Below are 14,542 nucleotides of genomic sequence, written 5' to 3' on the forward strand. Positions count from 1 at the left end.
CATCATCACCCCCGGCAACCAAATTTTAATTTGATTTTGTGTTTTAAAGTTTAATTTGTTTTAATTGCTGGGGTTTTTAGTGTCCCCCTCCCCTTTTATAGGGGGCACTTGGAAAAAAAAACTGATTTTAGTGCCCCAAAAACCCCCCAAAAAAACACAAAAAAAAACACCAAAAAAAAAGAAGAAAAAAAGAAAAGGGCCTTGTGAAATGTTTGTAGTGTCCCCCAGATCGGGGGGCACTTGATCTAATGTTTGTTTTGTTTACTCAAAAAGAGTTGTGAGGAGCGTCATATGGAGGGCACTCTACGCGGGAGTCCTCCCACTAATTATCGGGGACATGGTCTGGAGGGTGGTACACGGAGCAGTCCCGTGCAACAAATCTTTAAGCCGGTTCACAGGCTCCCAGGCCGCCTGCAATTTCTGCGGTCTGGAAGAGTCCGTGTTCCATATTTTTATGGAATGTGTGTGGTTGCAGCCCGTTCCAATATTTAAAGGGGCTGCTCCTGAAATTCTGGTTGCACTTCAGTCCCACACTCCTGATCTTTGGACACCCTGTGCAGAGGGGAGCGGGTAGGTCCGAGGGCTTCCTCGTAGGACTGCTCCTGGGCACGGCCAAGGTGGCCATCAGCCGGTCCAGGCAGCGGGCGGTCGAGGGGGTCGTTCAGCCTGACTGCCTGCCTCTCCGCCTACATCCGGGCCAGGGTGTCCTTAGAGATGGAGCACGCGGTGTCCACCGGTATGCTCGCGGCCTTCCGCGAGAGGTGGGCACCGGAGGGACTGGAGTGCATCGTCACCCCCGGCAACCAAATTTTAATTTGATTTGATTTATTTTACAGTTTAATTTGTTTTAATTGCCGGTTTTAGTGCACCCCTCCCCTTTTATAGGGGGCACTTGTAAATTATATGATTTTAATGCCCAAAAAAAATCACAAAAGGAAAAAAAACACAAAAAAACCCCCCAAAAAAACAAACCAAAAAAAGAGGGCAGCTATAAGTGTCTGGAGTGTCCCCTAGATCGGGGGGCACTTGATTTAATGTTTATTTTGTCTCCCCCTGAAAGAGTTGTGAGGAGCGTCATCCTCGTCACGAGGGACTGCCGATACTACTATACTATAGAGTAAGACGTTGAAACAAGATTCACATTATCACTTTTTTGTCGTATAATGCTGTGGAGACTTTGGACGTTTTATTACATTAAAGCGCTATTTAAGATCAAGTTTATTTATTTATTTATTTATTTATTTTTTTTATTTTTATTTTTTTTAAATTCGTAGCCAATCGTTCCAATTCTTTGTCAAATCACAAACGCCAGAGGTCACCTTGCACATGCCAAGGATCACTCTGCGCCAATGCTCTTAGCCAAAAGGCCTAGAGCCACTGCACCGTTCCTGGAAGTACTGCAATACCAGGTTCGTGCCATGGAGGTGGATGGGTCAAGCCACCCCACACACCTCCGTGGAGGTGGATGGGTCAAGCCACCCCACCCACCTCCTATTTAAGATCAAGTTGTTGTTGTAAAGCTCATTTTAATATAAAGCCCGCCGACAGAATGGCTAGTGGTGTTGCCCCTTTAACACAAAGAGCAGCACCAGAACTTCGCTTTGCCGCCAAACCTTTGACCTCGCTTGGATCACACCAGTAGAAAATGGGGGGGGGGGAGGAACAGATAGAATGCAGGGGTGGGGGAAACTTTCTCCAATTAGAACGTGAAACGAACATCAAAAATAAAGAGAAAATTTGAACAAAGTATGAGTATTGATAAATATTTACTTCAATGAAACGTTACAGTCCCTTGCATTTCCCTTGCTGTATTTCTGTCCCCCCCCCCCCCGGCAACCTTGGATTTGGTACCGGACGGGAGAGCGGCCGCCATTTTCCGTGTTTGGCGGTTTGAGTTTGTTTTGTTTTCCTTCCGCGCGGAGTCTCTCAGGAAAGTTTAATTCATATCAATAATAATAAAGAGGAGGTGGCGGGGAGAAGAGCCGCCGCCGCCGTTGACTGAAACCCGTTGCCAGCTGTTCCCGCTGAGGGGGGTGTCGCGGCCAAGTCGAGGCCGAGGCCCCGTGAGGAGAGATGTACATCAAGCAGGTAACAGACGCCGGGGCCCGGGGCCTCCCCGCTCACCGCAGCCACCGCGGGCCTCTGTGTACTGTCAGCGCTGCCGATCAGCAGTCACCCGGGCAGGAGGGGAGGGGAGGGGAGGGGAGGGGAGTTTCGCTCGGTTTGCTCGGTTTCATCAGCGACCCGACGTTAAGCCGAGGCCCCGTCTGCTCGCTCAGGTGGACGGATGTAAAAGATCCCGCGGCCGCCATTAAAAAGCGTTGTATAAATCCACGTTTTAAAAAAGTGTGCATGTGAACGCAAGCGGGATTCGCAGAGCGCCTTCTGTCCTGGTGGATGCGGGCCAGGCGCCTCCAAATAGTTTGGTGATCTGACCTATAATAAGATTTAACAATGATCTGTAATCATTGTGATGGGGGAGGTGGGTGAATAACATTAACTTGCATTTATATAGAGCCTTTAAAGTAGTAAAACGTCAAGCGGCTGTGGGTTCGAGTCCCACTCCAGAGACTTGACCACAAAAATACAGGCTGACACTCCCAGTGCAGTGCCGATGGAGTGCTGCATTGCCAGAGGTGCTGTCATTCGGACCGAGGTCCCGTCTGCTCTCAGGTGGATGTAACAGATCCCAGGGCACTGTTTTGAAGCGGAGTTCGCCCCGATGTCCTGGCTAATATTTATCCCTCAATCAACATCACTAAAACAGATCATCTGGTGATTATCACATTGCTGTTTGTGGGAACTTGCTGTGCGCAAATTGGCTGCCGCGTTTCCCACAGTGACCACACTTCAAAAGTACTTCATTGGCTGTAAAGCGTTTTGAGACGTGGTTGTGAAAGGCGCTATATAAATCCAAATCTTTAAAAACATATATCTATTTGTCTCTTTTTGTGATTGTGCGGGAAGCCTGGAACTCCCTCCCTAAACCTCTCCATCTCCCTTTCTTCCTTTAAGATGCTTCTTAAAATCTACCTCTTTGACCAAGCTTTTGACAATCTGCTCTAATTTCTACTTGTGTGGCTAGGTGTCAAATTTTTGCTTGATAATGTTCCTGTGAAGCGCCTTGGGACATTTTACTATGTTAAAGGTGCTTATATAAATAGTTGTTGTGACAGGTCCCAGCTCCTACAGGCCAAACTCACCCATTTTTTAAATCCTCTCCCCTGTTAAAGTCAATGTTGTGTTTGTGAGGAAGAGTCTACAAACCCCATTATTTTATTTATTAGAAGTGGAAAGCCTGTTTGTTTAGTTTCAAGACTGGTAGTTGGGCCATCACCACAGTTGTGGGAAGTTGGAAGTAAAGTTTTAAAAAGTCGTCATCATAGGTGGTCCCTCGAACGAGGATGACTTGTTTCCACGCCAAAAGGGATGAATTCATAGATGTTTAAAAAGTGTATATGTGATCGCAGACAGGATTCGCAGAGCGCCTTCTGTCCTGGTGGATATGGGCCAGGAGGCTCCAAGTAGTTGATGGTAATCTGACCTATAAGATTAACAATGGTATGTAATCATTGCAAAGGTGGAGAGGGGGGCGGTTGGACTAATAACTTGCATTTATATAGTGTCTTTAAAGTAGCAAAATGTCAAGAGTTTGTGCAGTGCCGATGCAGTGCTATACTGTTGGAGATGCTGTCTTTCGGATGAGACGTTAAACCGAGCTCCTGGCTGCCCCTCTCAAGAGGACGTAAAAGATCACAAGGCCATCGGCACCTGGGAATCCCTGACACATGACTGCCCTAAGTGGAGGAAGAGCATCTGGGAGGGCACTGAAGCACATTGAGTCTCGTCGCCGAGAGCATTCAGAAATCAAGCGGAGGGAGCATGTAGCAAATCAGACTCCCCACCCACCCCTTCCTTCAACCAGTGTCCCACCTGTGACAGAGATTGTAATTCCCATATTGAACTGTACAGTCACCTGATAACTCACTTTTAGAATGGAAGCAAGTCTTCCTTGATTTCGAGGGACTGCCTATGATGATGATGATGACTATTTTGAAGAAGAGCAAGGAAGTTATCTCTGGTGACCTGCCCAATATATATTCCTCAATCAACATCACTAAAACAGATGATCTGGTCATTATCACATTGCTGTTTGTGGGAGCTTGCTGCATGTAAATTGGCTGCTGCGTTTCAGCATTACAACAGCAAATGCATTTCAAAAAGTATATCATTGGCTATAAAGTGCTTTGGGACGTCCTGAGATTACGGAAGGTGCTATATAAATGCAACTCTTCTTAATTGCACCTCATTGGCTCAAATGTCATATGACAGCAGCAAATCAGAACTGAACAGAAAGGGAACCCATTAGTGAGGAAGGAATAGGTTTTTGAAAAAATGTTAAGCTTTGTTTTTCTAACACTTTCTTGAGAAAAGGCAGTGAGCTTCCAATTGACCTCATACATGCATATTTACTGCACTTCTCCATAGGGAATAGTTAAGCAGATAGAGGATCAAATTTCTGCTCTGCTCTACTTAGACTTTTGTGACCTTAAAGAGACAGTTGGCTTAAGCACAGCTCCACCTGAACAGCAGGCAGCTTTTGTAGATAGTTTTTTCAAGGATTCTCCTTTTTGGCTGACCAGACAGAAACACTGCTCCATTTTGTTAATACAGGTAGAGCGTCCGAAATCTGGAGACCTGGGCTGAGGTTCGGGTATTTCCGGATTTCGTAACGTCTTTCCGATGTCCTGAATCCTGAAATGCCTGGGCCAAGGTCTGGGTGCTGCGGTTCCGGGGCGGCGGAGGGTCCGGGTGCTGCGGTTCCGGGGTGGCGGAGGGTCCGGGTGCTGCGGAGGGGTCGGAGGGGTGGGCGGTGGGTCCGGGTGGTGTGGGTGTGGGTCCGGGGCGGAGGTGGGTCTGGAGCAACGGAGGGAGGGGACGGCGGAGGGTTTGGCTGCTGCGGAGGGTTGGGCAGCAGGTCCGGCTGCTGGGGAGGGGCGGGCGGTCGGTGGGTCCAGGTGGTGACGGTCTGGGTTCGGCAGCGGCCGGGAAAAACCTCTGTTGCAGCCCTTGGGACAGCGGTAGGAATGAACACCTGCAAAAAAGGCAAGTTAAAGTTTTTATTTTACAATTCTTTTTCAGCGATTTAGTAGGTAAGGGTTTTGTGATTTAAAAAAAAATGTTTTTTTCAATTTTTTTTTGGTGTGTGTATCTGTGCATGTGGGGGATTGTTTACTGTTGCGAAAAAACCTATTTGGCTCAGCGGTGACCTGTAATTAGTTAGAAAAAAAAACACCCAGGAAAAACCTGTGTTGCAGCCATTGGGACAGCGGGGTAGATATGAAGACCTGCAAAAAAGGTAAGTTAAAGTTTTTATTATGTAATACTTCTGCAGTGATTCGCTAGAAAAGAGTCGTGAGTGTTTTGTGATTTAAAAAAAAAAATTTGTTTTGGGGAATTTTTGGGGGGGTGTTTTCCCCCCTCCCTCGGCCCAACTCGCAGTGGTAGTCGGCCTCGGACTAAAATTGGTGAGGATCACAGTTTCCGCTGATTTTTACCGCTGGGTCTTTTTTTAAAAAAAAAAGCAGAATGATTCGCGGTACTAAAAAATACTGCTATCACCATCTATTTAAAAAAAAAAATGTCCGGATTTCGGAACACTTTCCGGATGACCCCTCCACAGATCAGCGCGATGTCTGGATTTCGGAACATTCAGAATTTTGGAACTCTGGATTTTGGACGCTCTACCTGTAATACATGTTCCTGTTATAAAATAGTGTATTCAAAGACATATCATAAGTGATATAAAGGAAGCATATACTACTAGCTTTGTTACAACTTGAAATGTGAACAAGGGGTTTTTATTTGTAACATTTCAAGTAAAATTGTGAAAGATTTATTGCCATAGATTGTACCTGGAAATATTGCCCATATACTGTGGATCGCGAGGAAGAGAATCACGTTCTTCGAACCCCCTTTACACTCACACCCAATTTCTCAGAAAGTTCGGTGCATGTGTTACAAGGGACATCATTGGAATGGATAAAATCCAGAAGTCACAACACTCGCCATACCCAATAAACCTGTTAACAATCCACACACAATGCCCCATCTATGATGGTGGGTGGGTAAGGTCATGTACTTGCACTGGGGTAAGGGATTCGACTGGGGGAGGGATGCACTTGCGTGGGATAATGGATTACGACTGGGGGAGGCAGCACTAGTGCTGCGGTAAGAGACTTCAGCTGGCGGATGCAGCACTTGCGCTGGTGTAAGGGACTTCAGCTGGAACTTGGTAGCTTTTGTGGAGATTTATCCTCTGGCTTCTGAAGTCAAAATGGATCAAATTACAATTTGCAAAGTCAGTCAGAACTTGGGCTGGGCAGTTCCAGTTACACGTTTCAGAGAAGAAACTTCAGGGTGCGCTTATCCTCCAAGGGGACCAATCAGCAATAGGTCATGAGATAATGGAGAGCCAACCCGAGACAGGGCGGTTATTTTGGCAGTACAAATAAACACATCCTCCTTTTACATCCATTTGAGAGAGCAGACGGGACCTTGGTTTAACGTCTCATCCAAAAGACAACACCTCCGACAGTGCAGCACTCCCTCAGCAGTGCACTGAGTGGGACTTGAACCCACAACCTTCTGACTCAGTGGCGAGTGCTACCCACTGAGCCATAGCTGGCACTGTAGAAGGTTGATAGTCTACTGCTTTGGACAGGCGCAAGATTAGCAGTATAGTTCGGGTGTCCAGATTGGCACATTTTTGGCGGAATGATAAAAGCACCTCAAGCTGGTTATGTTAATCTGGTTCAGTTAGGGGCAGTCTTGCCTTGCAGTCCTATACTGCCATCCAGTACAATAATGCACAAGAATAAGCAATTTTTGAAAATACTGTAGTACAAAATACAGGATGTAGGAATAAATGACCAAACAGTAATACAGCTTGAGCACTCAAGAACAAATTGCTTTGATGCTGTGACTCAAATTGCCTGAACCCCTTGATTTGTCATCCAGTTCATCCATCCAGTATTTTATGTGCAAGTGTGGTTATCATTTAAAATAAAAATCATTGAAGCAGACATTTACCAGAATTGAACACTTTGAAATTTCGGAGGTATTTCAAAACGTATGCATACCTTTATTTGTCATTGCTTCCAATATTAAATTTACCTCTATTTAAGATAGAAATTTAGACTGGGACAAAATAATTAAAGCTTTCCAGAGAAAGCGTCTGAACTGATTTTTGTGTGTGCATTACAATATTGTCACGAGGCCTACTAGGAATTTCAGAACAGAAATAGGTCATTCAGCCCCGCGAGCCTTTTCAGCCATTCAATTAGATCATGGCTGATCTGTACCGTAACTCCATCTACCCGCCTTGGTTCCGTAACCCTTAATACCCTTGCCTAACAAAGATCTTATCAATCTCCGTTTTGATATTTTCAATTGATCTAGCCTCAATAGCCTTTTGGGGACAGAATTCCAGATTGCCATTACCATTTGTGTGAAGCAGCACTTAATGATTCCAGTAAGTTATAGAAAAGATTGCACTCAAGTCAATACACTTTATTATTGTGTGATACTTTCAATTTATCACCTCAAATTGCTTTCATAGAGTGTTAGAGCTCAAAGTGCTCTGCCCAGACAACACCTGTCATTTTGCTGCTGTATGTTTTACACTGTGTTCTAATAGACACACTATGAAAATGCCATATACTCATTCTTACAGTTTACTGAAACCTTAGTGATATCCTTTGAAGGATATGCAAGTAGGCTTAGATGATGTAATGTTGGAGAAGGCTCTTGTGGAGCATAAATGCCAACACAGACCAGTTGGGCCAAATGGCCTGTTTCCGTGAAACACTATTTCTGTACATGATTGTACATAGTTGATGTATACATGTTGTTTTTTCTGAGTATGAAAATGTTGATTTCTGGATTCTTTTACCTCAATCTGGTTCAGCAAAATTACTGAAACGAATACCGTTTGTGCTTTAAACAAAGCAAGCTTTTATTTAAAAAGCAAATCCCGATCGGGGACTTTATCAGACAGAAGGAATGCAAGTCTGTTCGAACGCACTCACTTCCTACGGACAAAGTGACGTTACATTGTAAAGGGACGATGGTTATACATTTTCGGCAAAACATAACAAGATAGGGCCAGAGTGACATCCCAGCTCGGCCCATCTCTTTTGATCCCTCCTTCCCTTTGTCCACTCATAAGCCGACCCAAGTATGGTCCGATTTTAAACAAAGACCTTCTGTCAATGTTTCAGGTTAATAACATGATTTAATAAGACCTTGAAGTTTTTCTGCAAGCTGTGGGTTTTGTTTCAATATGTGTTAGTGTTGTAACTTTCGCAGTCTCGAGTCTGAGATGTATGTCATGGCTATTCCTCCATGAATTGTTTGTTAGCTTATACTGTCTTTATACAATTCCCACGTTCTCAACTTCAATGTCTCTATACATTTTTAAACATTCACATTCCCCCCTTTTATCATTCCATGATAACACTTAGGATCATTCTAGGAGTATCGCATTCATCCGTTCACACTCTATTTCCTGAATCATATTGTTGTTAGTGTCGAGTAGTTCTTTAGTTCGTTGGATCATAACTCGGGAGCCCTTGACCACAAGAGGGTTTTGCTAACCTTGCCATCATTACTTTACAACAAAGGTTAAGGCAACCAACAATTAGATAGGATCTCCAAGATCCATCTGATAGCCAATCAAACCAGCTAGATCCTTCTGCTGGTGTGGATAACTTCTTCACCTTCTTATGTGATCAGCGAGATTGGTTATGTTTTCTGAACTATCAGGAATGTAAGTGCAACATTCAGATCCTATCAGGGCACACGTTCCCACTTTCTCAGCTAACAGGTAATTGAGGGCCATTCGGTTTTGTAATGCTACGGTCCTTATTGCTACCATTTCAGCTGTGATGCCCTCCAGAGCTTCAGCAGTATTGTATTGGCCCTCCTCCTCTCGTGATAGTTTGGCTCTGAATCCATCTGACAGTCTCAGTTAGGGTTAGTGGAACTCCCCCTTTGGAATGTATAGGGAATGTATACACACCCAACATCTAGAAAAGTTCCCATTTTGCGCATAAATACAAGACATGTAGCTGTCGTCTCTGTCTCCCCTCCCATGCGCCGAAACTGTCATATATCAACACTATTATACAGAATGTGGCATACAGACAGTTTCATCTTATGGCTCAGGATTCAGATAAATAGTCCAATTATTTTGCTGATTAAAAGAGTTCAGTTTTCCCGTCTCTCTTCTCAGGTCACCGTCGGTGTAGCTGGCTGTCTATCACTACGGGTAAAAGTTCAAACTGGTCCACGTTCCAATTAGGATGCCAACGGCCTTGTTCAGCTATGGAGAAGAGGAAGTCTGGAACAGAAACAGGAGTTAGAATAACCAGTAAAATAGGTTCGTTAGAGGGTGGTGAGCTTGCAGTGGTGCAGGTGAACCCAGGCACTTTTCCCCTCAACCTTGGCTGCAGTGGGGATAGTGAGTAACACCTGAAAAGGCCCCTCCCATAGTGGCTCTAATCCCTTCCGAATCCATACTTCCCTGGTGCCACGAGGGACAATTCGGGTAAAACTGGGAGGTCGAGGTGAGCATCTTGAACCTGGTTGTGAGCTAGTCGCAGAGCCTGAGTCAGAGAAAGAACATAGGTGGTCATCAGTCGAGCTGAGATACCATATCTAGGAACAATTTCCCTCATTAACACCTTAACAACAGTTTGAGCCTTATTGTCCAGGGTAGGGTAGGCTTCAATCCATCTGCTAAACACATCTACTATTACTAACACATATTTGTAACACTGAACTTTTTGCAACTCAATGTAGTCCAACTGAAATGTCTCAAAGGGACCTTCAGGTTAGGGGCGTTTTACCCCAATCACAGGGGACTCCCTTGGATTATGTTGCTGGCAAACCAGGCAACGACTACTGATGTTCTGGGTGAGCGCCTGGAGTCTAGGGTGCCATCAAGTAGCCAAAAGTGTGTCACTCGTGGTCCTTGCTCCACAATGAGTAGCAAAATGCATACAATCAATAACCCATAGAGCCAACTCGTCAGACATGCAAGTCTGTTCCGCGGGAGTGGTCCAGAGTTTAGAAACATTGTCATAAGTACATCCATAATATTTCCACAACAGTTTATCTTTTTCAGGAGCTTCCTCCTGTGCTTTTATAACATCTTGGATGGTTGGCATTGGTTTTTCCGAGGCTAACTTATTCTTCGCAGGATTTTTAGTCTGACTCATAATTTTGGGCACTATCATCTGTTGGTCACAAGAGGCCTGTTTGGCCTCTTGGTTAGCACAACGATTCCCTATATCAACTAGAGAATTTCCGGTAGTGTGGGCAGTACATTTGACAATGGTAATGCGTTTGGGGAACATGAGGGTTTGCAACAAATCAGATACTAGCTGTTTATGGGATATCTCATTCCCCTGTGAGGTTAGGAATCCCCTATTTTTCCATAATTGTCTGAAATCATGGGCCACCCCAAAGGCATACCTAGAGTCAGTATAGATATTGACTTTGAGATCTTTGGCCAAGATACAGGCTTGGGTGAGGGCGAATAGTTCAGCTTGTTGAGCAGAATAGGCAGTTTCAAAAGCGGCAGATTCCAAGACCTGATTCTCCTGGTTTACTATGGCATATCCTGAGATTCGTGTACCTTCTGGATTAATTCCGTCAACATACATAATACAGTCTGGATCTTCAATTGGTACATCAACAAAATCTTCCCTGACTGATGTGGCCTCTTAAATTAAAGATAAACAATCATGACTGGGTTCTTCCTCATCTTGGAATGGCTCAGTAAGAAAACAGGCCGGATTAATTGCAGTACAGTGCCGAAAGGTCAGTTTAGGATTGTTTAGTAAGTAGATCTCATATCTGCTTTGCCTGGCTATGGTAAGGTGTTGAGTCTGCAGTTGGCCCAGGAGGGCAGCTACGGAGTGAGATGTGTTAAGACAACGGTAGCACAGTCTTTCAGAATTGTACAATACAGTTGAAAGGGCCGGTCATAGAGGGGCCGGCCCAAAGCCGGAGCTTGCAGCAGGGCTGTCTTTAGTTCCTTAAAGGCTTGGACGTCTACGGTTTCTATTTCAAAGCTGCCTTACTTATTTGTATACGGGGTGAGGTGCTTAGTCATCAGGACAACATTAGGGATCCAGGATCTGCAGTAATTGATCATCCCCAAACACTGTCGCATTTGTTTAGCCGTGCTAGGGACTGGAAACTGGCAAATTGGTTCGACTCGGCTAGCCTCCAAAGCTCGGTGGATACTCAGTATTGCCTGTGATAACCCACTTGGGAGGGGTCCTCTGCCCACACATGAGGATCCACATAGTCAGGTATGTCAGAGCCAGTATGATGCTGCAGAGTCGTTAAGACCTTCTCGGGGTCCCCGTGGAATTGGACTGTTCGGCCATGTTTTACAATTTTCACATCCCGGCTGGTAGGGTCAGCCTCGTCTATAGCCTGGCGCACCATAACTCCCAAATCTTTAGCATGGTGGGGAGGTAATACTTCACGAGTAATATGTGGTGCCACCGTTGGGGGCTGTCCATTTCCACAAAATCTGCCTTCCCTTCCAGTCCAGTCACTCTAGCCCTTAATAGAATTTCCTTCACTTCCCCTTCGTGATCCTGATAAAAGTTCTGCAGGCCCTGATTCTTTCCACTGGGATCGTATGCTAGGGTCACGTGATAGGGTGCCTGCGGCAGGTCCAGAGACCACCACTGAGGGGTTCTAGTGGTATAATACTGCCGCTTAAGGGTTCCCTGTTTTACAATAATCCCATCATCTCCACACTCCAAATGCAACTGGAATTTGCAGAGGAGGTCTCTAGCCATCAAGTTACAGTCCAGATTGGTTGTGATAACAAATCGATGTTCCACCGATTCTTCCTGGTAACCCATTTTAACCGGTTCTGACACCGGGAATGTCGAGATTTATCCCAGAAATCCTGAAAGTTCCTGTGTTTCAGTAGAGGCAGGGAGTTTAAGCTTTGATTGTACAGAAGACATGAAGGCTCCCGTATCTATCAAAAAGGGTTGCCACTCATTCAAAATTTTTAACAATATCATTGGTTCGTCATCCGGGGAGGATCCCTGCACAATCAAGCTGCGTAGTCAATCGGGGGACAATTGACCAAAGGGGTTGTTCTGGGAGAAGTTAGTGTAAGATCCTCCTCTCCCCCCTTGCCCCCCTCCTCTTCCTTTTCCATGCTGACGGTAGGGGCAATTTTTATTCCAATGTCCTTCCTGCCCACAATTAAAACAGTCAATTCCTCTTATCCAGTCCCGGCCTCTTCCCATACCATGCCAGGGACAATAGGGAGGTTTATTAGCAGGGTTTGGTTGTTTAGTATAACCGTATCCTTGCTTATCCATCCAATCCTGTATGCAACACTGCGGTTCTATTGATCCTTCCTCCCGAGATGGCTCTTCCTTTCTAGTCACGTATTCAGTCTTGACCCGGGTTGGGGGCGCAACTCCCCCCTCCCCTTTCTTTTCCTGCCAATAATATCTAACTGCCCTTTCCATCTATAGTGGGGTGGTCTGCAGCTTGTTGTGCATCAGGGTTTGGCATTGGTCTGACAGGGAATTGGTGCCGGGATTTTGGGATCTTGGAAATCATTTCTAGGTCGGAGGATGTTTCGGAGCTGTCTGACTGCTTGACAGTTCTGCGTCTCGATCGGCGGGGGTGTTTGCTATGTCTTTCACAACTTGGACTGGTAGATTGACTCGAAGATTTACGGGACTGTCTGTGATATCGAGATATAGTTCTGCCCTTTCGAGTGTGAGATCTGGTCCTTTCGGCTATTGCTTGTGAACTGGGGATCCGAATCGCTATCAGAGGATGAGGAGTCAGTTTGGGTTTGTTGCTTTGGTGGTATGGGGTTATTTTTAACTCCTCTCGCCGGAGTCTAAGGTGGAGGGTGTTGGGAAGAGGACTGGAGCAAGGGGCCAGGGGGTGCGGGAGGCGCCGTTGGGCGCTGAGTCAGTGACCACTCATCAATTTCATCATCAGCCTCGGTTAACACAAAGCCGGTCAATACCTTTCTCAGAGGTCCCAGAGGATCTCTTAGTAAGTTTCTCGTGCGCACATTCTTTTTTTTTAAGACGTCCACCGTTTTAACATGTGTTCCCTCTGTCAATGAGAGTCCCAATTTAATCGCATTTATTTGCCAACTTGACAGAAGTGATGCATCTTTTAATTTTTGACAATCCCTGTGCTTTTTTTGCTACCTCTACGCTTCTAGTGCCACCTAGAGGCCACTGGTCATCTCCTAATAATTTGTTCAGGGCTCCTGATAATTTTCTAAAGTCTTCAGCTCTTTCAGGGAATTCCTCACATAACTTTTGTAGCGGATTATCCGCATCCGTTGTTTTATCCAACTGATTACCCATTTTCACGCTGCCCCTCGTATTACCGTGTCGTTACGCGTTCGTGTCGTCGTGCAATTTGAACAAACTTAAAATAAACACAGACTTTCCTGAAACTAACACTGACTTTGAACAAACTCAAAATAAACAGACTTTACTAAAACTAACACTGCGCCGCGTCGCCGCGCGATTTGAAATACTAAACTAACACTGAGCCGCGTCGCCGCACGATTTGAAACACTTAAAATAAACAGACTTTACTAAAACTAACACTGAGCCGCGTCGCCCCGCGGTTCGCGTCGCCGTGCGATTTGAAATACTTAAAATAAACAAAGACTTTCTGACACCAGCACTGACTTTGATATCACTCCGCGGTTCGCGTTGCCGCACGTTCGCGTCGTCCCACGTTCACTCGGCCGTGCGCTCGCGCCGCCGCACGTCCAGCGCCGCCACGCGTTCCACGTTGCTGCACGTCTGCGTCAGCCCTCCTTCACTCGGCCGCACACTCGCGCCGCCGCACGTCTCGCGTCGCTACGCGTTCCACGCTGCTGCGCGTCTGCGTCAGCCCTCCTTCACTCGGCTGCACGCTCGCGCCGCCGCACGTCTCGCGTCGCTACGCGTTCCACGCTGCTGCGCATCTGCGTCAGCCCTCCTTTACTCGGCCGCACGCTCACGCCGCCGCACGTCTCGCGTCGCTACGCGTCCCACGCTGCTGTGCGACTGCGTCAGCCCTCCTTTACTCGGCCGCACGCTCGCGCCGCCGCACGTCTCGCGTCGCTGCGCGTTCGCGCCGCTGCGCGTCCGCGTCGGCCCTACCTTTCGATTGCTGCGTGATTTAAATTCAATCAGTGCCTAGACGGGCCAAGTGATATACGAGGTCGACGTCACACCTGACTTGAACACCTATCCTCTATTTAATTCCCCATAAGCCTTATTTAATTTCTTGTGAGCCTAATTTTCTAAATTTGATTTCTTATGAGCCTTATTTAATTTCTTTTAGTCTCCAAATTTCCCTTTCCTTTCGCGTCACTGCGCAGTTTAAATCCAATCAGTCAATGAAAGCCCTAATTTAATGGAGTTTTTCTGCCAACTGGACAGGAGTGATTTTTTTTTTAGACTGC

General features: G+C 46.0%; 1 protein-coding gene across 2 annotated transcripts in view; it reads left to right on the plus strand.

Annotated features, from left to right (window-relative positions):
- Positions 1 to 1,846: 1,846 nt before the first annotated feature.
- Positions 1,847 to 14,542, plus strand: part of smc3 (structural maintenance of chromosomes 3) — a 134,167-nt gene continuing 121,471 nt past the window's right edge. For both annotated transcript variants that reach the window (XM_070876534.1, XM_070876535.1), the window contains exon 1: positions 1,847 to 2,088. In XM_070876534.1, coding sequence (XP_070732635.1) covers positions 2,074 to 2,088 — 15 coding nt within the window. In that variant the 5' untranslated portion in view covers positions 1,847 to 2,073. The remainder of the gene's footprint in view (positions 2,089 to 14,542) is intronic.

Source organism: Pristiophorus japonicus, chromosome 3 (assembly GCF_044704955.1).
Source record: "Pristiophorus japonicus isolate sPriJap1 chromosome 3, sPriJap1.hap1, whole genome shotgun sequence".
Classification (NCBI taxonomy): domain Eukaryota; kingdom Metazoa; phylum Chordata; class Chondrichthyes; family Pristiophoridae; genus Pristiophorus; species Pristiophorus japonicus.